The sequence below is a fragment of the Aythya fuligula genome, chromosome 14, assembly GCF_009819795.1.
Source record: "Aythya fuligula isolate bAytFul2 chromosome 14, bAytFul2.pri, whole genome shotgun sequence".
Classification (NCBI taxonomy): domain Eukaryota; kingdom Metazoa; phylum Chordata; class Aves; order Anseriformes; family Anatidae; genus Aythya; species Aythya fuligula.
In genome coordinates, this window is record NC_045572.1 from 11340246 (window position 1) to 11364731 (window position 24486).

General features: G+C 42.1%; 1 protein-coding gene across 1 annotated transcript in view; it reads left to right on the forward strand.

Moving 5' to 3' along the window:
• Window positions 1-23550, forward strand: part of RNF145 (ring finger protein 145) — a 44509-nt gene extending 20959 nt beyond the window's left edge. The window contains exons 4-11 of the mRNA XM_032196934.1: window positions 2808-2899; window positions 8311-8546; window positions 11985-12160; window positions 15982-16122; window positions 17536-17718; window positions 19573-19720; window positions 20388-20744; window positions 21900-23550. Coding sequence (XP_032052825.1) covers window positions 2808-2899; window positions 8311-8546; window positions 11985-12160; window positions 15982-16122; window positions 17536-17718; window positions 19573-19720; window positions 20388-20744; window positions 21900-22343 — 1777 coding nt within the window. The 3' untranslated portion in view covers window positions 22344-23550. The remainder of the gene's footprint in view (window positions 1-2807; window positions 2900-8310; window positions 8547-11984; window positions 12161-15981; window positions 16123-17535; window positions 17719-19572; window positions 19721-20387; window positions 20745-21899) is intronic.
• Window positions 23551-24486: the final 936 nt, after the last annotated feature.

The window sequence follows — 24486 nt, forward strand, 5'->3', positions numbered from 1 at the left end:
CAATTACAAAGCATATCTGTAATAACAGCAGACCTTGCTGTGCTTCCAATAACAAAAAAGGGGTCATGTGTGAAGCACTGTATCTCTTTACCTTTTCAGAGCAATGCTAGTCGTGGCTGGCCATGATTATATGTTAACAGTCCAGCAGTTCGATTAAATGAGGCTGGGAGTGCATCCACAGAATAAACAGCAGGCGATCTGATCTCAGCTTTATTCTTATGCCCTAATTTTCTAAAGTAATAACGTACTTTCAGTCATTTCATTAACTAGTAAATAATGATTTTAGCATTCTTGTTTTCTTACATTGCTGCAGTAAAGTGAACAATTCCCCGATGTAAAAGCTGCAGCTTAATACAGTTTTAATTGATCAAAATTGAGTGCGTGCACTTGCTCTTCTCAGCATCTTGTATGGCACTGCAGCTGTTCCAGGCATCTTCTGATTGGTGTCTGTGCCAAAAGATCCTTGTGTTTGTACTTGTAATAAGAGAATCATTGCTTTTACTTTTCGTATTTAGACATCATCTACAAATACTGTTTAAAAAATTTAGGGGACCTTAAAGCATTGCTGCTCTAAGCTGGCAGGCCTTAAACTCTCAATTAAAGAAGGTACTTAAAGAGTGAAGCCAAGTATAGTCCTCGGTGCAGATGACTGAATCAGACAAGGGCAAGAAATGTAGCTTGGGAGGATTTGGGTCATCTCCAGACACGTTCCTGCTGTAAATGAACCAACTACACGTGCAGCTTTGGTGGTATGTCTTGGCTAAGTTGTGCAAGGTTTTCTCGCTACAGTTGGTATTCTGGATGATTTTGTAACCTGTTTCCTGACAGATGTAGAAAAAGCTTGATGTCTTCACTGCTTTCCTTCTAGCAGTTTAGAAATAGCCAGCATTTTCACCTTCAATTTGAGGATGGAGCATGATATCGCTAATACAAAAAGCCATCTTCAGCATGTTGCAAATTCTGAGGAAATCTGCGGTGGTGCTTTTTTTTCCCCCCTCTTTCCAACTCTGATGGATTATCCTGTCTGCTCTGCAAATGCTGTCAGAAAGTGTTTTCTTCAGGTTCGCATAAACAAAAATACACAACTTGGCCCCAAAGATTACATCCTTGTGCGTGTTTGAAGGTTGAAAAACAAAAAACAAAAAACTTGTGCTTATCTGTGGCTTGATAACAAGGGGAGATGTTCTATGCGGAATCAGTCATCTTAGCTGCCTTTTCCATCTCCATGTGTTTTTAATTGTAGGTTACAGTCTAAAGAGCCCATGTCGACATACCTCGCATATACTATGACACTTGAAAAGCTGCTGTGAGTAGGCAGCGTTGTCAGCTATGAAGAACAGGCTTTGAAGTGTTTGTTTTAGTACTTTGAGATTTATGTCTTGAATTTCAGAGAGTTTTTGCAAATGAAAATGCGAATACCTTAGCTTGGAGTAGCGAGATGGTGCTAGAACCAGAGTATTTTTTCACATTGCTGGGGAAAAGCGAATGCTTCCAGTAGCATTGCGTTGCACGTTTTTCTTCACTTGAAATATAAATTCGTACGTTGTGGTTTCCAGTCTTGCTTGTTTGCTTTGCCTGCATCTGCTTGCAGCAGGTGTGGCTTGCCTGACTGATGTAAATAAATACGTAATACTGTCGTGCCATGCCCCTCGAGCAAACAGACTCTGCTAGCTCTGCGCGGGGTCAGCTGAGTGTGTGTGTCTGGCATTCCCGGGACGTGCTGCAGCTGGACGTGGACGGCCAGACAGTCTGGGCCAGCTGGGAGCAGGGGCTGTGGTGCTGCTGATGGTGGAGTTGGCAGTGTCACAACGAGGGTACAGCAGCAGCCATGCAATGGGCATCAGAGGGTCTCAAGATGAGGCAGAAAAAGGGGCTGAAGATGCAGATCTGAAGGGTCACGAGGATCGCCTGCTGTCTCATGGCAGGGGATTAACGAGCCACTGGAGAATTACTGCCCTGCTGTTCCAGGATTATCTTCTGAAAGTGCAAAACATTTGCTCTTTGTGTGAAGTTCATGTTTGACTTGCATTGCTGTTACACAGGTTAGCCTGCTCAAAGGCGGAGGTGATAGATGATCACCAACAGCAGGCAAAATGCCCGCTCTCCCAGGGTTCTTACTTGTTTCTTTGATTGCCTGAGCCCCCCCCCCCCTCCTAGCCCACCTTTTCTGAGAGAAGTTACAGCTGTCCAGTCAGATTTTCAGACTTTGTCTGCCACTTGTGGTCCCTTGTTTTGAGGGCATCCAGTTGGTCCCCCTGGTTTCTCCAGGATACAGCTAAATTTTTGAGATCTTATTGGATAAAAGGATTATGAAGCAGCCCTGTCCCCAGTCTTCCATGATTGTCATTTTGCCTTCATAGCTATTTTTTAATATGGTGCAAAGAGATTGGTGCAAAACACCATGACCATTACATTGGAAGACCTTTTCACATGAAGCTGGTGGGAAAAGAAATTAAGATTAGGAAGAAGAACCACTTAAGAAGGGACTCTTAAAAATGGAATGGTGCTTAAGAGGCTTTGTCAATAAGCAGTTTCAGGCCACCTTCTGAAGAGCAGCTTGGGTGTCCCAAAGGACTTTTACAGCTGTGACAGTGAGTCTAATTACAGATAATACGTCTCTCACTAAAGTCATGATTCGGTTAGATCCTTTGATCGCTGAGGCTGCCATAACAGTAGTGCTAATATTGCTTTTCGTAATTTACTTAATTGACTGTAACATACACCGAGGTTACGTGTGTGTGGAATGAGTGAATTGCTTCTTGTCTCGTCAGAAGGATCTTAATATTTTGTGGTTTTATTTTTTTTAGGGATTACGTGAGAAGTGAATTGGAATCAGGGTATGAAGGGCCAATGTACTTGGAGCCTCTCTCAATGAATCGTTTCATGACTGCTTTAGTAGGTAAGTGTTTTAGATATTTGTGATGCAGGGGAGAGCTCTGCCTAATTCTCTTCACTGAAACCTGTGCATGTTCCACCTCTTGGTTTCAAATTTCTCTGTCACTTTCAGTAGCTGTGATCCTCATTAAGATGCAGGAGGTATGGAAGGCTAGATGTGTCCTGCTTGGCTCTGTATGTGCCACTGATTTACCAATACTCCCTTACTTACAGTTTTGGAAGTATTCTCTAGATTTGGTATTTTTAAAATTTAGCGTTAGACTTCAGTGTTTCAGATTCATGTGGGTTTCCTAATCAACCCATTACACTGTTGTAAAGGTGCGGTTTGTTGAAATTCCTGCTTGTCTGTGCTGTGTCCTTCCTAACTACGGATCTGAAGTTAGAAATGTGTTGTAAATTGATAGAGTAGGAAAAAGAGATTGTGTATATCTTACTATAGAAGCACTTCAGATTCATGTGCAGGAGTTTGGGTGAAAGCTTCACAGCCAGAAGTTCTTAAAGGAGTTAGTTTACCCAAGTGGGCACATTTTAAAAATATATATATATATTTTTTTTTTCCTCTGTATCCCTGTCTACCCCTATGATACTATCAAGGCATAAGGAATGAAAGGAAAAAGATCCAAGGTCTCATGTAAGCAGTCACTTCAGTTTGTAGTGGCAGGACGCTTTCTGAGAGCATATGATTTCTTTCAAAAGAATAGTATTGAGATTGTTTTGTACTTCTGTGTTTACTATTTCTAGAATTATGCTTCCTAAGTGAAGCATTCTGCCTCCGTTTTCTTTGCAGACTTGCAGTCTGGTTCAGAATGATTGCATTGTCTGTCTGGAAAACTCCTGTAAAGTCCTGTAAAAATATCAATAGTATTTTTATCTTTGGAAGTGTTATAGAGGCATTTATTTTTTATTGTCTTTATAGATAAGTGTTTTCATGCTCTTAAAAAAACACAGGTGCAATAGATTTGTGGATGTGCGTATAGGCCCACAGGCTACTTCTGTTTATTTTTAAATCAACTTCCGGGGCTGTTTCTAATGAAAGCATTAAGGAGTAACAGCCCAAAACTACATTTAAATTGTGTTTCATGAAAGGCAGAGATGACTTCTTCTTTGAGATGTTTAGGTAAAGTCTTGAAGAATTGGGCTTTCTACTCTTTTCGCTTACCCTCCCCTCCAAATGAATGTTGGAAGAGAATAAATTCAGCGTTAAGGTTGCTACGCTGTACCATATGCTCTGCAGAGAGGATATTGAAATGCACGCACACCGTGTGTATTTTAAAAATAAGCCAAAGACAAAGTCAGAAGAAAAACTGTCCCTAATTCCTTTCACTAAGGTCTATGGTTTTCATCAGATTATTGACAGATTTAGTCAGCCGTGGACTGTTGACAAAACTCAGCTGCTTCCTGTTTGCTCGCAACTGCTACTGAGAGATTTAAATGAGCTTACTTCTTTCCAGTATGTTAGGTCTAGCAGAATATACACATTCCCTGCCTGCCAGCATCCCCACTTTTAAATTTGGGATTTGTTGTTGCTTTTAATACTTTTATATAAAGATAACGTTGGTGTTTTCCCAGAAACGGAAATATTTAGGGATCACTTCTTCTCTCTTCTGAATTTCTAGGTATGCTAAATTTTTCTGTCTTGTGGAATGACACCAAAGTATAGCAAAAGCCTTTAGTATGTTTCAGCGAGAAAATGTTTGTAAGTAGTTCTTTGAATCTCTCTCAGGTGTGATGCAGGGTCCTGTGCTAAAGCAGAACCCTCAGAGAGCTTCACAAAGCAGCAGGCAGGACCTGGCAGGAAGAGGTCAGGAGGTGTTACGCCGTTCAGTAATATTTATGCAGAAACTAAACCAGGAGTCGTAGCCCATCAGTATCCCAGGGTGTATCATTCAGGTTTCATGTGGATTATCTGTGAGCTAGAAGAAGACGACACAACTGTGTTTGTCCAGTTCAGTTCTGGGTTGTACTGGGGGGCAGAATGAAGTGTCTGCGTATTATAATTGTTTTTCAGAAATAGGTGCTTGACTATACTAGTAAGTATGTGTATGTTAACATACTTAATATCCTCGTTATTAATTTTCCCTGTTCTTTCGAAGTCAACTTGAAAGCCTAATTTTAGTCTTGATGGTAAATGGTCTTCTTTGGGGAAGTCCTATGTCAGTGGGCTTTGAGGCTTGACAGTGTTGTGTGTAAATACGAAATACCTCAGTGTGTAACAAATTTGAGAAAGTGTTTTTCCAGTGCAGTCTGCCATGTCTCAGGAGTGTACTGCACTGAACTGTCATCTTTGCAGCAAAATTAATACGTATGGGTGCTTTGCTCCATATTTTTCTTACGTGTTCTGCCAGAGCATTGTTGTGTAGCATTGTTGACAAAGGCACTGAGGCAAGTGCATGGGGAAATAATCGTGGTACTGATCTGTTACCTAAACGCTGTGGTCAGAATTAAAAGGGTGAAGTACAGTATGCCACTTGGGTCTTTAAATTTAACCTTTAATAATGGTTATATTCATTAGTGCTTTTTGGATGGGCGTTCTCGGTCAGTTCTTCCCCCAGATCTAATTCAGTCCAATAACTATTAACTAGGGTTATTAACGTGCTCTGAAGTTGCTCATCATGCTGGATGGAAGAAATAAACAGCTGAGAAGACTGCCTCTTGGATGAGTGTTCCACCTTGTGAGAACATCAGCTGTTAGGTTACAAAGCTGCGTGGTTTCGAAGTGATGCTACCCTGAAGATTTTTTGTTCTTAGTTCTTAGTGCACAGTAGTGGGAGCATATATTAACTTGGAGATATCCTGCTTTTTGTCAGGCAGTTAATGTGGTAACCAGGGAATTTGGTAACATCAGCTTTTTAAAACGGGGAGTGAAGTAAAGAGCTCCCTACTAAAAGTGGGAGTGACTCTACCACATCGGCTGGCTTACCGCACATTTTCCATTAGCTTACTAGCTGAGAGGCTTTGGCTGGCTGTCAGCAGGGTTTAATGTATTTGTGGAGGTTTGGGGAAGGGAAAAGAACAGGCAGGAACTTAAGGCAATAGATTTCTTCCTTATTGCTTCATTCCCTAGCAGAGGAGCCTGGTATCCTGCAGGAGGGTTCCAGATGTTGGACTCATTAGCTCTGTCTGGCAGGCTTCAGTTCACAGCATCGCAGTTTCCAGAGTGCAACTGTTCAGTTGGATTTTCTAGTCTCAGCAGGTAGCTTGAGGGTTTAAGTTTTTTGGTGACGTGGTATGAGTTACAAGGTAGTTTATTCTGACTGGAACTGCAGCCATGTATGCGATCTCTCACCGTGTACAGCCCTACTTGGAGATAAGCTATGATGTATGGCACAGAGGGGTTGTCCTGAAGGAAGGTGCTGCTACCCCATTAAAAATGAGAAGTATCTGTCACTAAAAGCTCCGTTAATCTGTTTGGGCCCTTCCTGAAGGGGCTGAGAATCAGCAAGGTGCAGACTTCAGGAGGGAGCTCAAGGCCTCAGGAGGAAGTGTTTTGTGTGTTTCGCATGATGGTGCACAGATCTCTTTCCCCTGACAAGTGACTTTCAAGCAGTGTTTAGGCTGAAGAGGTGGAAAGCAGAGAGAGCTTAGCAGGCATGACCAGCACCCTCAGCACATCGCGCCTGGAGGAAAGCAGGGGTTGCTGTTTCATGAGGTGAGACTGGAACCAGATTTCATGGCTGGAGAACCCCACAGTTATCCCAGGGAACACTGGGTTGTTAAATGTGGTGGGTTGCAGCATTTCATTTCAGATGACGACACTTACTAAATCCTGAAGAACATATCAGAAGCTGGTGTTGGTATCCCTTTGTGTGTGAAGCTGGGTTGCCTTAGTTACCATGAGATGCAGAAATCCTCGCAGGCCGACTGTGCCAGGCCCCAAACGTTACGGCACAGCAGCATGCTGGTGGTGTCTTAACTGGGTTTGTAGCAACCTGCGTGTGGGCAGAGAGCAACGGAGCAGAGAAGGTGCCTCAGAGCTGGAGTCTGTTGAACGATGAGTAGAGTAACTTTCTCAGAGGCTCGTGATCCAAAATACTGGCAGTATATCTTGCTGAAAGCAAGCGTGCTTGTTCCGAAAAGACTCAAAGTAATTCAAAACTACACCTAGCAAATTAAGGGTAGGATTTAAACATGAAAGAGGACAGTGTGAAAGAGGAAGACCTTTGGATGATTAAGTGGTAGAGTGTAGAGGTTTGCTTTCAGTTTGGCTCCAGTTATTTTGAAAGCAGAAGGCCTTTCCTGGGTGGGGAAGCTGGGCAGATTGAGAGAAACACTGGTTCTACTATTTCTCCTCTCCCAACTTCCCTCCCCAGGGCATCCAGAAGGGCTTACAAGGTCCATAAGGTTATGTGAGCACATGGAGTTAGCTGAGGCCTGGAGATGTTCTGGCCTTGGCTTTGTTGTGCTGTGCTTTGCTAAGGCTGTCTCCTGCTTCCACCAAGAGCTGTGAAACACACAGATTAGTGCTGGGGGGAGGAGGCTCCAAAGCAGCCCATAAGCACTTGGGGTTGGTACCATGTAGGGTGGCTTCCAGATGTTCACCACCTGTGAGTTCACAAGGTTCTGCTTTTAAATTCTTTCACTGCAAAATGACGAGTGAGATTTGTTCTAACCCAGACAATGTAAATTTGGCTCCAGTCTGCTTCCTCTGAGATACAGGGTACAGGTTCCAGCGACTGTAGTGGGAGCAGTTATACAGGAGGGGTCTGCTCTAGAAATATCATCCTCCAAATCTCTGTGTGTGTGTGAGAAAGACATTCTTCTGCCCCCACCAACTGTTAAAGAGAATTTAGTTGTTAATTATCTGTCACTTGCAAGCTTCAGTGATAATTTTGAGCAACTGCCCCAGGGCATTATGAAATTATTGAAGTCTCAGCTGCTGACCTGGCTGTCTCCTGTTAGCGTTCTTGGCCTGTAATTCCTCTTGACAGTATAAATATTGTTGTTCCAAAAGCCATTTGGGACCTCTGATTACTTTTTTGCATAGATCAGAATGAAACAGTCATATAGCTGGGCTTTAGAAAAGCCTCTGCTGTGCACAAAGATACTGGTGGGATTTAGGTAGGGCTGGGATGTTACGGAAAAAAAAAAAGAGGGGTGACTTGTCAAGTCATCATCCCCTGCATGATTTATTCCTGGGACTTGGTATTAATCTGGATATGTTTCTGCGTGTTTTGGGCTAACATCTCACTAATCTGTGTAGTGAAGGCATACACTTTGCATAGTTTGAAAATTGTAAGTTTTATGACCCAGCAGAAGACACAGAGGAGCCCGGTTTCATAACAGATATGTCCTAGTTAGAGCTGTCATAATATGCTGGATGTTGATAACTGTGTTAGGGAAAGATAACGAATTAAAATACGTTTTTCCTGAAGGGGATAATCAGCTTGATTATAAAAGACTCTGTCTCGTTTTCAGGTCAGCTGGTGGTATGTACGCTCTGCTCCTGCGTCATGAAAACAAAACAGATCTGGCTCTTCTCTGCTCACATGCTCCCTCTGCTGGCACGGCTCTGCCTCGTCCCGTTGGAAACCATCGTCATCATCAACAAATTTGCCATGATTTTCACTGGTTTGGAAGTTCTCTACTTTCTGGCATCAAATCTTCTGGTGCCCTATAACTTGGCAAAGTCTGCATACAGAGAGCTTGTCCAGGTAACATGGAACAATTTTATTGTCCTTGGCCTGAATGTTTCTGCAGGAAAGTAGTAATAAAATAAGTAGTTTGACTATTTCCTGTGCATATATTTTTGTGTGTTAACTCATGTTTTCTTAGAAAAACAAATGGGTTCCTATCCATAGCATCCACTTTCCTTAATTTATGTTAGCTTACAATTTGTATGGGTGAGCAGTTCAGGCATTCCGCATAAGTCATTATGCTGAATTATGCTCCTGGCTAGCTGAGCCTGTCCACTTTGCTTGGATTTCATTTAGTCCCTGAAATCCAGGCTAAGAGACAGGATTGTGGTAGAATGGAATTTATCTAGTGCCTCATTAAATGAGCAAGGTACTACCCGTGCGTTAATTACATTAGCTGTTCATTTTAAGAAATACGTTTTGTATAAAAAGCATTTGTAATTGTAATGTTAAATTGGGAGTAACAGTGAAGCTGATCTTGACTGTGGCTGGGGCTGTGATGTGAAAGGTTGAAAGGTCTGTAGTATTTGGTTTAGAACAGCAGCATTGCTAGGATCTCGGAGTTACCGGAAACAGAGAAAACTGATCTGACACACATCCATTTTGTTAACACTTTGACATCTAATGTATATTTGTTTGAAAAGACTCTTTGTTAATGTTAGAGAAACATCATGCCTCGTGTACACGTATATTATTTTTATACAGATAATGTCTTCTTCCATGTCTTCTTCTCAGTATAAAAGACTGATGCTTATTGGATTTTGACCGACCCGCTAGTTCTCCTCTCACCAGCTGCTGATTTTTTTTTCAGACCAAGTCTTTGGTTTTCTGACTTGCTTCTTCATTCCAGAAGCAGCCTGAAAACTAACTTGCTAAGCTCTTTCAAAGCCCTCTTTAAAGCTCTTCGTTGCTGTCATATCTGTCATACACAAACAAAAACTTGGCAGCAGTATGTGTCTGGAGTGCCAAGGCCTCAGCCTGTCATGTTGATCATTATTGTGTAGTTATTTATTTTGCGTGTAATTGGTCTTTGGAGCAAGATTATCCTTCTGTGCTTGTACAGCACCTAACATGGTCTGATCTTGCCCATAACCAGCTTGTAGATTTGCTGATAAGAACAAATTCAGGAGCTGACTGGCAAGGCTTCAATATCCATGTTTTTCAAGGAGAATATAAAAATAATGCTTACCATTTCCTTTAAAAGAGAGAGCACTTGCTAATGTGGCGTAAAATAGATGCTCCTCCTCTTCTATAGAGTTTGAAGGCTCACAACAGGGTAAAACCAACACTTCAATTTTCCATTTGCATGGACACACACAGTTTGGCTTCTTGAAGTCAAATTAAAATATGATGTGGATTTGAGTCATGTATGTGTTTTCTATTAGACACTTTAGAACACTTAGTTGCAAATACATTTTGGGAGAGAATGGTTTCTCTTTTTCTTGGGGTCAGAATTGTATTCTAAGTACTGTTCCTATACAAGCTTTCTCATCTCTAGGATCACTTGTCTCTGATTTTATTTTCCTTTTTTTTCCTCCTCTTCTGGTATTTCAAATCTTGCTGGGCACTCTTACATGATTGTAATCGTGAGGAAGAAATATTCCTTGTGCATGGCCTTTGGATGCTGATAATACTCTTTCTCCCAGTTGTTTATGCAGAAGGCATACATTTTTTTCTTCTCTGTAAATACATAGAAAATGACAGGCTTTTTAAAATGCCACTGGATTTATAATAGACTGATTAGTCGTATGATGCTTTTTGAGTGCATATTGTAGAGAGTGTATTGGAATGAAAAGTTGTGTACAAGTGTTTTTCGTTATGCATTGGTGAAATGGGATAACAAACGTTTTGTTTTAAAAGAGCTTGTTGCTCTTCGCTTATGGTCTTGAAACACAGCTGAAAAAAAAATGTTGGCTCAGTGTGTGTTTGTATAACCGACTGCAGGGGATTACAAATGAAGCTAAGTGTGTTTATTCCAAAGAAAGAGATTGTCTTGTTTTGTCTTGAATGTTCTCCTCTGTGATCTCACTGCTGTAACTTTGCATGGTGGTTAGTCTTCAGTGATGTGTAGGTGAGTTCACTACCATTGCAGGCTGGAATTGATTGCTGTTTTGATATCAGTGGCAAAACTTACTGAATATTAGGATGTTAAGCACCAGGAGTGTTTCTTGAATGGAGCACCACGGGGGAGATGGCCTTAACAGGTGGGCTAAAGCAGCCTTTTGCATGCGTGTGTATTTCAAACTGTAGCTGACGGTACAATTTAAAAGCAGGTCTAGAAGCTTGGCTGCCTACTTGCAGAAGATGCCAGAAATACCTCATGGTTATGAACCTACATTATGAGCATAGCTGACCTGTCTCTGATTTGATGGAGTGCTGTGCCAGGAGCTGCGTGGGATTGCTTGGATTGGTCCCAGGCCAAGGGAGAGGCCGAGGGAGTCTCCTGAGGGCAAACACAGTTCCTTGACAAGTCTGTGCAAAGCTAAAAGCGGGAGCCTGGCACTGTATCCCTGCCAGCAGCATACTGCTTGTCCATCAGCCACAGCAGATGATGCAGCAGGTCCCGTGAACGTTAATATCCCTCATGCTGGTCATGAAAGACTAAGTAGACAACTCTTTAACCTTCTGTTGAAATACAGATTTGTTTCATGCAGTTGCTAGCTATTGCAAATTTTACATTGTTGTGGGAAGGAGATGATAAAAAATAGTAGCTGAGTGATTTCCTTTTGACATTTTATATTAAGTCCAGCTATATGAAGCTCCAGCTTCTTGAAAATCACTGCATTGTAGCATAGTCTTTGCAATACAAAAAATGTAATTGAGCTTCAAAGTCTTTTGAAATAGCTTTTAACTGTGAACTTCAAAACCCTTGGTTGATTGGGAGCAGTCAAGAGTTTGGTACGTGTTCATTCTGAGGCACTTAACACTGAATACCTCAGATGTTTTATGTTTTCCTTTAAAACAGATCAGGAAAGCAGATTTTCTATGCTGAAGTAGTGTGGCTCGTTTCATTGTCTATCATGTGTGGTGAGTTGGCAGCAGCAATAGAGAAGACAACATTGCTGTGACTTGAGCTGGGCAAAAGGTCTGAGTGGGTTGTATGTGGACTGGAGGCATGCATCCTTGTTCCTCTTGCTGTGAGAGAGCTGCAGTCAGCAGCTCTGAGCCAGTAATTCACAGGAAGGGACATTCAGCTGTTCTGGTTGTTCAGTGCACAGTCAGGTACTTCTTACTTCAAGTAAAACAGCTGATCAGATGGTAGCACGTCACTGCTGAGTCCGGGCTTTCCCTTTGTCTGACCGTAGTTTGGGTGTACCGCCTGTTCTCCTTTGGGATGGCTGATGCCGTGTGAATTACTCCTACCTTTGTTGTGGTTTATTGGTGAACATCCTTTTGTTATCAAGTCACGGATGACATGAACTAATAACAAACTGCGTTTTTGTTTGTCTTTTCCAGGTGGTGGAAGTATATGGTCTCCTGGCTCTGGGAATGTCTTTGTGGAACCAGCTGGTGGTCCCAGTTCTGTTCATGGTGTTTTGGCTCGTCTTGTTCGCTCTTCAGATCTATTCCTATTTCAGTACACGGGACCAGCCTGCCTCAAGAGAGAGGCTCCTCTTCCTCTTCTTGACAAGGTAACTTACTAGTCTGCAAATAGTTGTTTTTACGTTTTGACTGTGTTCTGAAATGTGTGCTCTTCTAGAGACTAAATAGGTAGATCAGCTTGTATTGAATTTGGGTGCCAGGCAAATACCTGTCCTTATCTCAGCAACCATGTGTGCAAACCCTGTTAAGCTTCAGAGGCACAGATTCCATTCAGGCAGCATTAGTTCAACTGTGGGGAGTTCCCAAAGAAAGCAAAACATTTCTTTGATGAGGGAATAGCTGTAATTAGAGCTTTGGTCCAGAAGTTTGTTTTCAGTATACAAATCGTTTTTAAGTCTGAGATACCTCAGCTGAAGTTATTTAGTTCAATACCTTATTTGTGATTATGTAATTTTCTGAGCCCTGCATGTCTTGCTTCTTCATTCTGTTGTGGGACGTGTTCTTGAGTTCATCCAGTCAGCTGAAGTAACCAACTCCTAAAGTAACTTCTGAGCCCAGTGGTTAATCTGGCAGAGGTATAAATCTCTTAAAAATACAATTTCCTAAAAGCCTTGTAAAAACTGGCTATGGGGAGAGAAGCCTGTGTTTGTTCTGTCACTGAAAGAAGGCAGCATTTGAAGGATTCTGGCTGGGCTGTACGTGCCTGTGCTGACTCCTGTCTAACTAGAGATTACTGCATACAAAAGGGAGGGGGCATGTAGGGCAGAGAGGAACTGGGAATATTGCAGGAGAAGGTGGGTGAGGCAAATTACATTGTGTAACACTGGGACGGGGAGAAAAGGATGGTGTCTGAACACGCAGGTAACAGGACATGTCCTTTAGAGTCCATACATCGTTAGTTCTGCTGTTTGGGTAGCAACTTGCTTGAGTCACTTACTCATCACTACATTTTTCCAATCAGGCTTTCCAGCTGCTTAATTTTTGCCTGCCTTTGTGCATGCATATATGGTGTCATAGTGTTAAGCTCTCAAAATTCATTGTCATTAAGGAGAAAAGCCAGAGATCTTACTGCGTGTACTATTAAAATTGCTTACATTGTCATACTGCATTATGTAGAAGCACCAGCTGTGTTATCTGATTGTCAGCTGAACTAATGGTGTCTGAAGTTTGTTCCTCTTGTTCATCTCTGCTGCAATTTAAATTTTGCTGCAACAGAGTACTGTGTTTAGCAGTTAGCAGAGGTGAGGCAAGCTATCCTTTTCCTAGTAGCTAAGTTTATTCCTGTGCCAAAATCGTTAGACTAATCTTATTTATGGCAAAACAAGAAGCTTGCCTTGCAGACTTGTATTAGCTTGTTCCATGAGTGAATAAGTGCAAGTTGATCTCTGAAGTTCTTTCTGTAATTGCAAAAGCACAGAAAAACTGTGAAAATGGTCTTTGTGTTTGTCACAGTAGGAAAAAAGTCACCTTAAAAACATGAACTCAAGTAGTACCACTGACAGCCTCTCCCTCCTCAGGAGGGAGCTGAAGTACCAGGTCATGACAGTTCATGAAAATTCCCAGTTCAACCACAACAGCAACCGTAGTGCTGGCTGCTCACCAAAATGGAAAAGATGTGCTCTTCCATGAAAGTGAGCAACTTCTGCACCTGTGTCCTTTGAGTGTACTTATGACTTAAAATAGTGTAGCTGGAATTCAGGTGAGAGCAGTTGGAGTGTGCTTTATAGCAGTGTCAGATTTTGACAAGAACACCGGAGTGGCTGCACTGAGTCAGTCCAAATACTGATCTAGCCCTGGCTCCAGTTTCCAGCGGTGGTCACAAAGAGTGCCTGGAAAGACACCCACCCGTAACTTGACAAATGGGACACTTTCTAGTACTCTTCCAATCCTGCATCTGGTTTCAGAAGTAAAGCTGTGTTAGCTGAGTATGGTTAATAACTGCTCAGTAATCCTCAAAAGACTTCTCTTCCATCAGTTGTTGCTGTCTGCCTGTGAACCCACATGTGCTTGTGTTGTTTAAAAGATCCTACGCAAGTAGTTTCACAGCTCAGCTTGGTTTGTATAATGAAAACAACACTTTGGTTGTTTGAATCCATATGGTCTCATTCAGTGCACCCCAATTCTTGTATTGGGGAAAGAAAAGAGCGATCAGTTCTTACCTTTTCTGTAAAATTGGGAGAGGCAACAGGTCTGCTCTTCATGGACTGGAGGGCTCTTGCTTGCTGACTTGCTGTTTAAAAACTGTTCTGTATATTTATTGTCCTTACTGTTCCTCTCAAAATCTCTTCCTCGAGTACGTAACTGCTGTGATTTTTGAAATGTGTTGAAGTGTTCAGCTCTTCAGGACAATTTGTAAACTTGTGTTCGAGACGTAAACATAACACTCAGAGCTCTTCAGGAGTCTCTTGGAGCTCTTAGGCTCGCTCCTCTGGGACCCTTGCGTGGCAGATCATAGGGAACTAAGTTTAAGAAGAATCCTATAATAACTGGCAAGGAAAGAAAGGTTGGGCATCAGTTGGAAGGCCAAGATAACTTATTTTGAATTAGAGTTCCTCAAAGATTCTACAGAAATAGCTTATTTAAATAATTTTTTTTTTTTTTTTTTTTGCTACCTTGACTGGCAGGAACATTTGAAAGCTTTATCAGCCCTGCTCAGGTTAGTGAATAGGCTGAATTTGAAGGTTTACTGGAAACACTGCCAATAGTACGTATACATAAACACTTCAGAATTTAGTTGTGAATTGCTTTCAAAGGAGTTTTCCTGTTCAGGTAGTCATTAGAAGAGATAAAGTAAATACCTCTTGGTTGTGTTTTGTTTATTTTTGAAGGATATGCTTCCTCAAAATGCTTGTCATTTCAGACTGCTAGCCTGGTGCACTCTTAGTTGGTTAATTGGCGTGACACATTTTTGAACATCATTTCTCTCACAAACGACTGTCCTGTTAGACAAGCTAAGATTCTTTTTTTTAAATGAATGGAGGTGCCAATGTATTAGGTTGGATTATGTATCTGAGGATTTCCAGGTGTGTAATCCCTGGCTGACAGCTCGTTCTTTACTGAGTGTTGGCACACGTGTTACCTTGTGCAGTCCTCCCCTTGTGCTGGCAGCCTTGTTCCTCAGGTGCCCGAGGCATCTGAGGCTTAGGCTGCTCCGAATAACACGGTGCCAGGATCAGCACAAGAGCAGTCCTAGGGTAAGGGAGCTGTAGTAACTCAGCTGTTCTCAGCATCATCAAATGTACTCTGAAGTCTCAGTCTTTTTGATTCTTTACAGCTGTAGAAAGAGAAAGGAAAAACCCAGCTGAGGGAGAACATTCTTCATTGTCTTGCTGCTTCTGACTCAGCTTTTTGAAAGACAGGTGTTGCCTACCTCAACTTGATGGGAATGCTACCAAAAAAAATCCAGCCTTCTAGCAGTATTTATCAGTTTGACATTTGTTTTCACTATTGCAGGTCTGCGTGGAAAGTGCCTTAGTGGATCCATCTGCTTTAACTCTGTGGTTCTGGTAGCTGGCTGAAATTTCAGCAAATAACCTAAGCATGTTCTGGCTGGCAATTGGGCTGAGAAAACTGTATGCAGGCAGGACAGTGCCACCGTGTGGCACAGCAGCGGAGAGGGACAGGAGGGAACAGGGAAGACCACACTGTGTGGCCATAGCTCCAGCCTGAAAGGCATTACTAGCTGTGGAGTTGAACTGTAGATTTGTCTTGAAAAGAAGTGTTAAAACAAAAAGAAAACAATCAATAACAACACTAAGAGGAGGGTTCCATGGTGGTGTAGAGGTTAGGCCAGTGTAATTGTGCTTTAAAACCAGCTTGCATCATGAACAGAACAAGGGAAGAGTTCCTCACATTGCTTTTGATTAATGGTTCTTTTCTTTTTTGCCTCTTTCCCTCTTTCTCCTCCCAGTATTGCAGAATGCTGTAGCACTCCATACTCGTTGCTGGGCTTGGTCTTCACAGTCTCCTTCGTTGCTCTGGGAGTTCTGACTCTCTGCAAGTTTTACTTGCAGGGTTACCGAGCATTCATGAATGACCCTGCAATGAACAGGTAAGTGCCTCGCTGTGTCTAGGGTCAAAAAAAAAAAAAAAGCAGACAAAAAGTATTTATACAGAAATGATACTGCTTGTATATATTCCTTAAAAAATATATAAATAAAAACCTTATGAACTCTTGGGTATCTTTAAAAGGCTTTTTGTTTGCCAGTCTATGTGTGCATTGGAAGGATAAGAGGTAAAAAGCAGCTTGTCACATACTTCTTGGGAGATAGTTATTTTTTGTAAGAAGTTCAGGGGTGTTATTTGGGATTTAAAATTACAGAGTTTAACGAAGGTACTGAGGACGATCAATATGAGTCACTGGAAAATTGTCACTTGCTTGGATAATATAAACACTTCACATTCATATTTCCTCATTTACCCTGTAGTCATGTGTGAAACATGACTAATCGTAGAGTCTTATAACACAACATTGTATGGATCACCTTTAAGTAACTATGAGAAATAACTGGAATATATGAGCTGATTCTTTCCTAATGCTCGTCTCAACTTTTCTAATATGAGGTTGGAATCTTGTGTGTTTTTTAGTTATTCCAGCCATTACCTCAGGGCCAAAGTTCAGACCATATGCAAAAGAATGTTTTACATTTTGGATTCCAAAATGTGGAAGTGAGAATGGGTATAAACCTGGCTTGCTTAAGAGTAGCCTACATAAAAGGTTCCTCTGGGGAAGTGCGTGGTTCCAGGTGGTCTGTACTATGGTCGCTTCAAGTAGCGGTGCTGAAATGCGCTGTCTGGAGGCATGAAATGCAGTCTGGTTTTTCCTAACCAAAAAGAAGTGAAACAGACAGCTGTGTTTGGAGAAATTCAGTGTTTCCTCCTGTATTCAACACAGACAGAGAGAATAAACTGGAAAATGAACAAACTGCTAATTTTCCTAAAGCTTGGGGGTTGGTGGGGACATGAGTTGAGGATGTTTCCCCAGGACCAAAGGGCAGACAGGAGTGTGGTGATGGGGAAACGTAACAGGTGGAGAGGGGCTTCATGGTAATCTAGGAATGAGGCTGGCTGTACCCAGCTGTAGACCTAGCAGTGCTGCTTTGGGCTTGTGTAGGCAGCGCTGAGGCTGGCAGTTCCTCCTCTGAGACCGCCTCTGGGCCAATGCAGTGCTGGGGGAACTCTGTCAAGGAGTGGTGTGTGCTGGGCTGGGTGTAACCTACATGCTGCTGGTTCAGGAGCAAGCTTCTGAAATCTGCTAGTTCCTAATCCCTAGCAGTTCAGTGTTTCTGATAACATTCCTGTCTGGTTAAGGCTTGAATGGTTACATCAATAAAAGTCAAACCAGTGGCAGTGCAGGGTTATGGAAGAAACAACTTATTTCCTGACATTTCTAGACACATTTTTGAACCAACAATGACATACAGAAAGATGTGCTTCTTTTTCTCTTCTCTTTGTTGATCTGCAGGGGAATGACTGAAGGAGTCACACTCCTGATCCTGGCTGTGCAAACGGGTTTGATTGAGCTCCAAGTTGTGCATCGGGCATTCCTGCTCAGTATTATTCTTTTCATTGTGGTGGCATCCATCCTTCAGTCTATGCTGGAAATTGCTGATCCCATTGTCTTGGCATTGGGAGCCTCAAGAGACAAGTAAGAGACTGGTTTCCTAAACTGAAAGTTATTCAATGCCATTTTAGGAAGTGGTAAACTGGTAATTAACGGCCTGATTTGGATTTTAGTAGCTTGTAAAGCTATTGTATCTTATCTTTGCAGGTCTCTAGTCAATTCTCTAGTTTTTCCTCTTACCATCCTGCTCCCTCTAGTGCACACAGCAGTGCTTTTCAGCATGTTGTATGCTGCCAAATGAGGATGATTCAGGTCACCTGCTCTCGCTCAGGAGTGTGTCCATCCAGCCTGTGCAAGGCCATGCTGATCTGCAGCTGCTGGCTGCTCACTCTCGAGTACTGCGCTGTGTGGTGGTTACTCCCCCTGTGGGTCTCAGTTAAGCAAATCCAGGACTCCAGTGCCTGTGCTTGCTCCCGCCACACTCTGTTGTGTGGATTTGCAGAATCTGCAGGTTTTGCTTAACCTCTTCTGCAGTTGGGTAGGATTCCCCCTCATGCAGTAGTCTTGGACAGCTATTGAAGGTGGGATCTATCTAGGGGTGACCTTAGATATTGGGAAACCCATTTTTTCTGACACTGTGATCCCAAAATGATAGTTTGCTGGCAAGAAATAAGAGGTAGAAGGCTTTGCATTAGTGTACCAGATGTTTTGATCATGTGGGATTGTTGTTAAGTTTAATTTGTGTTTCAAAGAGCTTTATTGGTATCTGGTTTTCTTGTATTAATCTGTTTGTTTGCATCTTTGTTAATTGCTTGTGTTTTTTCCCCTTTTTGTAGCCTGTAAGTGAGAAAATAAAAGGAGGCAGAGAGTTTGTTTGGCTTAGAGGCTACTTGTACCCAGCATCCTGCAGCAATGTTAACTTTAAATATACTAACAGAGGGAAGAGGAGTAGAGCCAGGATATGACCATCTGCCCAGCTTAAACAAGCAGCCTGTGATGACAGCAATTTTTAACTCTCTTCTGCCAAATTTTTCAGGCAGTTCTAAATTAACTAGAATCAGGATAAATTCCACTTCATCTCTCCCATTCTCCCTCGCCCACAGACAGAATTGCAGACCTTACAGTAGCATTCTGATGTTTCTTCAGATTGTATTAAATCACTCAGTTTCTGCTATTGTCCCCCCAGTTCTTTCACTTTCTCTGTACCTCATTGCCAGAGAGAAATGAAGTTAAAATACAACCTGAAGAACATACAAGAGTAGTGTAGTAATTGTTGGAGATGCTCTGAAAGCTTTTGCACAGGGGTGAGTGTAAGAGATTGATGGCGTGTTTAGGTTGGGAGGGAGATCAGGAGGAAGTAAGTGATAGAGGAGCAGAGGAAGAAGTGGCAGAGATAAATGTTCAAGTCCCACTAGATTCTTTTCTTGCGATCTCCAAATTGGGGAATATACTTCTAAAGGCAGGAGGGCTAAGTCTGGCAATGAAAGGAAATACCTTTGCCTCATGTATGTTGGCGAAAAGATGTAGAATCATTGTAATAAACTTATAATCTGGGAGAACCCCATTTATATAGGAAAGTGAATAAACAAATAAATACATTATTTAATAGTTTTCTTCAGGTTAACGGACTTTCATTTGAGAAATCCAGCATCTTAGGTACTTAATTTGTCTAATTATAACAATTACTGTAGCTGATTTTTGCCCATAATCTTTGTGTTGAAAACAGCAAAGGTCAGATGTGAGGGAACTTTTTCAGAGTATGTATATTTTAGACATGCGTGCTGGGGATGAGTTTGTGCCCAAGTAAAACAGAAACTCCTTTCAAGAAGTTAAAGCCTCAAGCAAAGATCTAACGTGCTTACATCCAGCAGTGAACCGCTGCTTATTCTGACACTCACATCTGACTTAAAAACTAAAAACCTGTTGTGTTGTTTGCAGGAGTCTGTGGAAGCACTTCCGAGCAGTCAGCCTCTGTTTGTTTTTACTTGTGTTCCCCGCGTACATGGCCTACATGATTTGTCAGTTTTTCCACATGGATTTCTGGCTGTTGATCATTATCTCCAGCAGTATTCTAACCTCTCTTCAGGTAAGAACATTAGCCCTGTAGTGACTGTGAATCCCTGCTTTAACTGTGATCTGTTTCTTGAGAGGGGGGGAATACATGATCAGAATAGAACAAGGATGACAGAAGGGCAGAAGTATAAGATATGATGTAAAATTTCGTTCTTTATCTTGTATCTGTGGCTAAGGAGCTCTTAAGGGTGGGCTGAGAGCATAGGTGAATGGAAGTTTATTTCAAATTGTAAAGCTAGGAGGCTTTTGAGGGCTTAAGTATCACAGTAAAGAAAAAGTCTAGCTATGGTTATTTGGAAGTAACTTGATGCTCAAACCATTGTAGTGTAAATACAGGAAATGTTCTGCACTATGAGTATTTGTTATAACTTTTTTTATAATTAATTTCTAATGCCCTCCCCTCGTGATGCTTAGCACTTTCGTTTAATCAACTTAACTACGTTTTCAACTCAGGAAAGTACTTTGAAGAGGAAGCACTTTCAAAAAAGCTCAAATGCTTTGTTATAAGAAGTGACTTTTATTCGTCTTGAGATTCAGCAACAGTTTTGCTGCTTTGAGGCTTGCCTGCCTCTGTCTGATTTAGAAGCATGATATGTACAGAGTTTGATGGACAATGCTGAACACCTTAAGCTCCAATTCAGGACTGCATGTTAAGCTAATGGCCTTGTGTTGTGTTACAGGTGCTTGGGACGCTCTTCATTTATGTTTTGTTTATGGTGGAAGAGTTCAGAAAAGAACCAGTAGAAAATATGGATGACGTGATTTATTACGTAAATGGCACTTACCGGCTGCTGGAATTCCTTGTTGCTCTCTGTGTGGTGGCATACGGCGTCTCAGAAACTGTCTTTGGCGAATGGACTGTGATGGGTTCTGTGATCATCTTCATTCACTCCTATTACAACGTGTGGTTGCGGGCCCAGCTGGGGTGGAAAAGTTTCCTTCTTCGCAGAGATGCAGTGAATAAGATCAAATCGCTGCCCATTGCCACAAAAGAGCAGCTGGAGCAACACAATGATATCTGTGCCATCTGCTACCAGGTAGGAATAGAAATGTCAAAAGATTGACTTGAATTTAAATAGCTCCGGACTGTCTTTCAAGCTCAATCTGCATCTAGTAAAATAAAGTTACTTGAATTATGTTTAATCAGTAACGTTTGTGCTTAATAAGGTACTTGAATTATCTGGTTTTCTGCTTTATGTAAATTGATTTAGAATGCTGGCATTGGGATTTGTTTTATGTATAAAAACTATTTGGGTATGTTCGATCTTTCGTTCTTCTCTCCAGTTACGTGCAACAAACTGCCCTTGACTTTCTTTGAAACATTTTGTGTTCAGGTTGAGCTGGTATCAATAGCAATAGCAAGGGTGCCCTTTCTTCATTAGTGGATGATTCTGAAAGACAATGTGTGCTCAGTAGCTGATTTCTTATTCATCCTTAGAAGCAGCTCAGTCTCCACAGGCACTGCTACTTCCACTTCATGTACAATCTCAGTTTTATAACAGAAACCTAATTACCAAAAGGTTAAGGGTCTGTCTAACATAAGACAGCAGAAGGACCTTAGAAATTAATGCTGAAAGTAATATCTTTATTACACCTCCAGCTTCAAAGTCTCTTTCTCTTGGATAGAAATTGTAGTTATGTATGACAAAGAAAGAACCACCCTAGGATTAATAGGGTACAATTGGATTGACTCCAAACTTGATGCAAATTCTTTGAGGAGTAAAACTGCTATTGCCACAATGCATGGCAGTGTTTAAAACACCAGACAGGTAATATAAGTGTCTCATCACAGAGAAAGTTATTTAATTTCTTACTTGTTTGGTACATCTTATACCTGCAAGCGTGCTGTTTTTGACTTGCACAATTTTCCTAAGCCGACTAATCCTGCAACACTCATCCTACAAAACCTTTTTATTTAAGTGTAGTAATATCTTGTAAACAAGGCCTTAGCCTAATTTCTAATCCCTGTAGTATAAACAGCCAGTCCTGGCCTGTACTTTGTGTGTGTCTGTGTACTTGAATTTGGAGGCTTGTAAGTATGAAGGAAGAAACATTCCTCCTACTTGCCTGTGGACTGCTTCCATCAGCTCTGTGGCTACTGCTCCCATTAGGTGAGGCAAGGCAGATACAGGGTGAGAGGAGAGAAATTGGACTGCAAATAATATGTTCTGTCTTCTTTGTGTGTCTTTCAGGACATGAAAACTGCTGTAATCACACCATGTAGCCATTTTTTTCATGCGGGCTGTCTTAAGAAATGGCTGTATGTGCAAGAAACCTGCCCTCTGTGCCACTGCCAACTCAAGAGCCCTTCGCAGCTACCAGGACTGGGACCGGAGCCAGTTCAACAGCCAAATCCTGGTGCAGAGCAAAATACCAGACCTGGAGATGCAGCTGAGCCCCCCGGTGTTGAACATGACAGTGGGCCAAACACAGACGACAACCCTAGCCAGAGCAGTGGACAGGTTGCTGATGGACAGGACAGCCTGGAGGCCTCTGCTGAGACTGAGGGGTCCCAGGGCATGGACAGGGGCACAGGCCCGTGCGAGGCCAGCCAGGGAGCAGCCTGTGCTGCAGAACTCATGGCAGCCCCAGAGGGGTGCCCCGCTCGAGACCCGAGGGTTAGCATCCAGCTCTAAGGTGACAGAGGACGACGCGGGAACAAACACATTTCAGAGATTCAAGTTTGACTCAGAAGAAAACCTGTCCTTCCGCATCTGTGAAAGAAGTTTAGCTATTAATGCTGGTCAAAATGTAATATCCCATGCTGATTTCCGTGGGCTGCTTGGTAGCGGTAATTCCAGTGAGATGTAGTAAAAAATGACTCCAGAAGCTCTCTGAACTGTGGGCATAGGAAGGATGTCTGGAAATAGATTGAAGTGGAAGAGTGTTTTCAAGACGTAGGGGAGGGATGAGAAGAATGGGAGGTCTGTGAGAGGTTGTAGACAGATGTACAAAACGCTGGCTTTTGTTTTGGCCAGGAGGAGGGCATCGAATACAGCCATGTCCCAGGGTACCAGAGAGGTGTTAAATGCAGCGACTTGCCAGTCACTGACCGAGGTGCAGCTTTGGTTTCTGACAATTTTTTATGGCACGTAAGCAAAAAATCAAAGATATAACATCAGTGATTGTACTAGAAGATGGAAGCACTCTTAATACGTTATGTGTATGCTTTGGGTGTTCTTGGTGGGGCAATTGCATTTGAATTCATGTAATCTATAGTGACTCTTGACTTTTATGACGGAGTCTTCAATATTTTGATGTATATGAAACTTTTGCTAATAATGGCACAGTCTGGGCTGCATGAAGTAAACTAAAGCTCTAATGAACACTTTGGCCTCTGCCACCATGTGCAGGAGGAAAGTGGGATGAGTTTTAGGGCACAGAGAGAAGCCTTGCAGTACTGTGCTGTGCAATGTTTAATTCTTGCAGCTGAATTAAAACAGTATTAAACTCTGGCGATATTTGCACTTTGGGAATGAGTACATTATTGTGTATGATCAGACTCCGCAAATGCCACTTTTAAAGCTGTTAATAGGTTTGCACCTTTTTTCTTTGACAAGGACATGTCCATACCTAAATTTTTACATTCATCATGGCTTCAAGTAGAACTAGGGACTAGGGTGGGGAAATAGGTGGGAGTAGGGGGGCAGGCAATTTTTTTATGTGAATTTTGATATGAAGAGAAATTAGTCACTTATTTATACGATAGGCTTGACTCAAGTGTTTTTCAAAGTCGGTATTCCTAATGTGAAATGTGATACTATTTTATTTTTAGTAGTAACTTTGGATGTAGACTGACAGACATAGCTGAATGTCTTAATAAATTACATTTGAAGATTTTTACACCTGGTTATGTGATTCTTGTTCTGAAATTCCGAGAATTAAGAATGTGTTGAGAGGCTCTTACGCAATAATAGCACTCAACTCCCCTTGGACCTTTCAGGGCACTCTCTCTCTCTCCCCCCCCTATTTCCATTCCATTGCTGTGTGTTGCGGTGGCACCGTCTGGTCTTTAAAGCCTGTCCTTGCCACCAGATCTTGGGCAGCTGAGAACAGCAGAAGAATGCTAAGGCATGTTTGCTCCTGCAAGCCATGCAGGCTGCCTGCTGTGACTGAGCCCCACACAAAACCCAACAGGGAGGAGTATCAGTTGCTTTATACTGTGATTCTGTATCTCAGTCTTGTTTCCCTGCAAGTTTAGAAATTTAGGTTTGCCACGTGCTTCAGTGGCCATTGCAAAGCTGCTGTTAAAAGCTGGGAGCGTTGGCAAGGAAAAATTGTGAGAAAATTCTATTTGAACTCTTTTCACTGCTGCAGTGGTCTGTGTCTTGCTCCTCCACACCTGCTTTTCCCTGAAATCGAATCTCTCTCAAAAAGATGTTCTGTATGCGTTCAAGCTTTTAACTTATATAATTTAGACTGTTTTCAGTTCAAGCCACGTTCTTAATTAAAAGCCTGTGGAGGCAGGAAGTGGTTATTTTGGGGCAGCACTGTTACGGGGTGCTGTTCAGTGCTGTGAAACAAAGACTTTCCCTTAGTTCACAGTGTGTTCTTGAAGGATATTCTGGTAACCCTTTTTTGCTGTCCCCTGGGTGCTGAAAGATGACAGTGATGTGAAATTTTTCCTTTGTGTAAGGTCACCTCTCTTCCATGGTAGGGGGCAAGTGGTACCACAAGCGATTGGGAAGAGGAGGTGAGAAGGGCTGGACTTGGTCAGCCTTGTGAAATTAAACCTGGGGAGGCTGTGGCTGCTATACAAATACCTCCGGGTAAATGCAA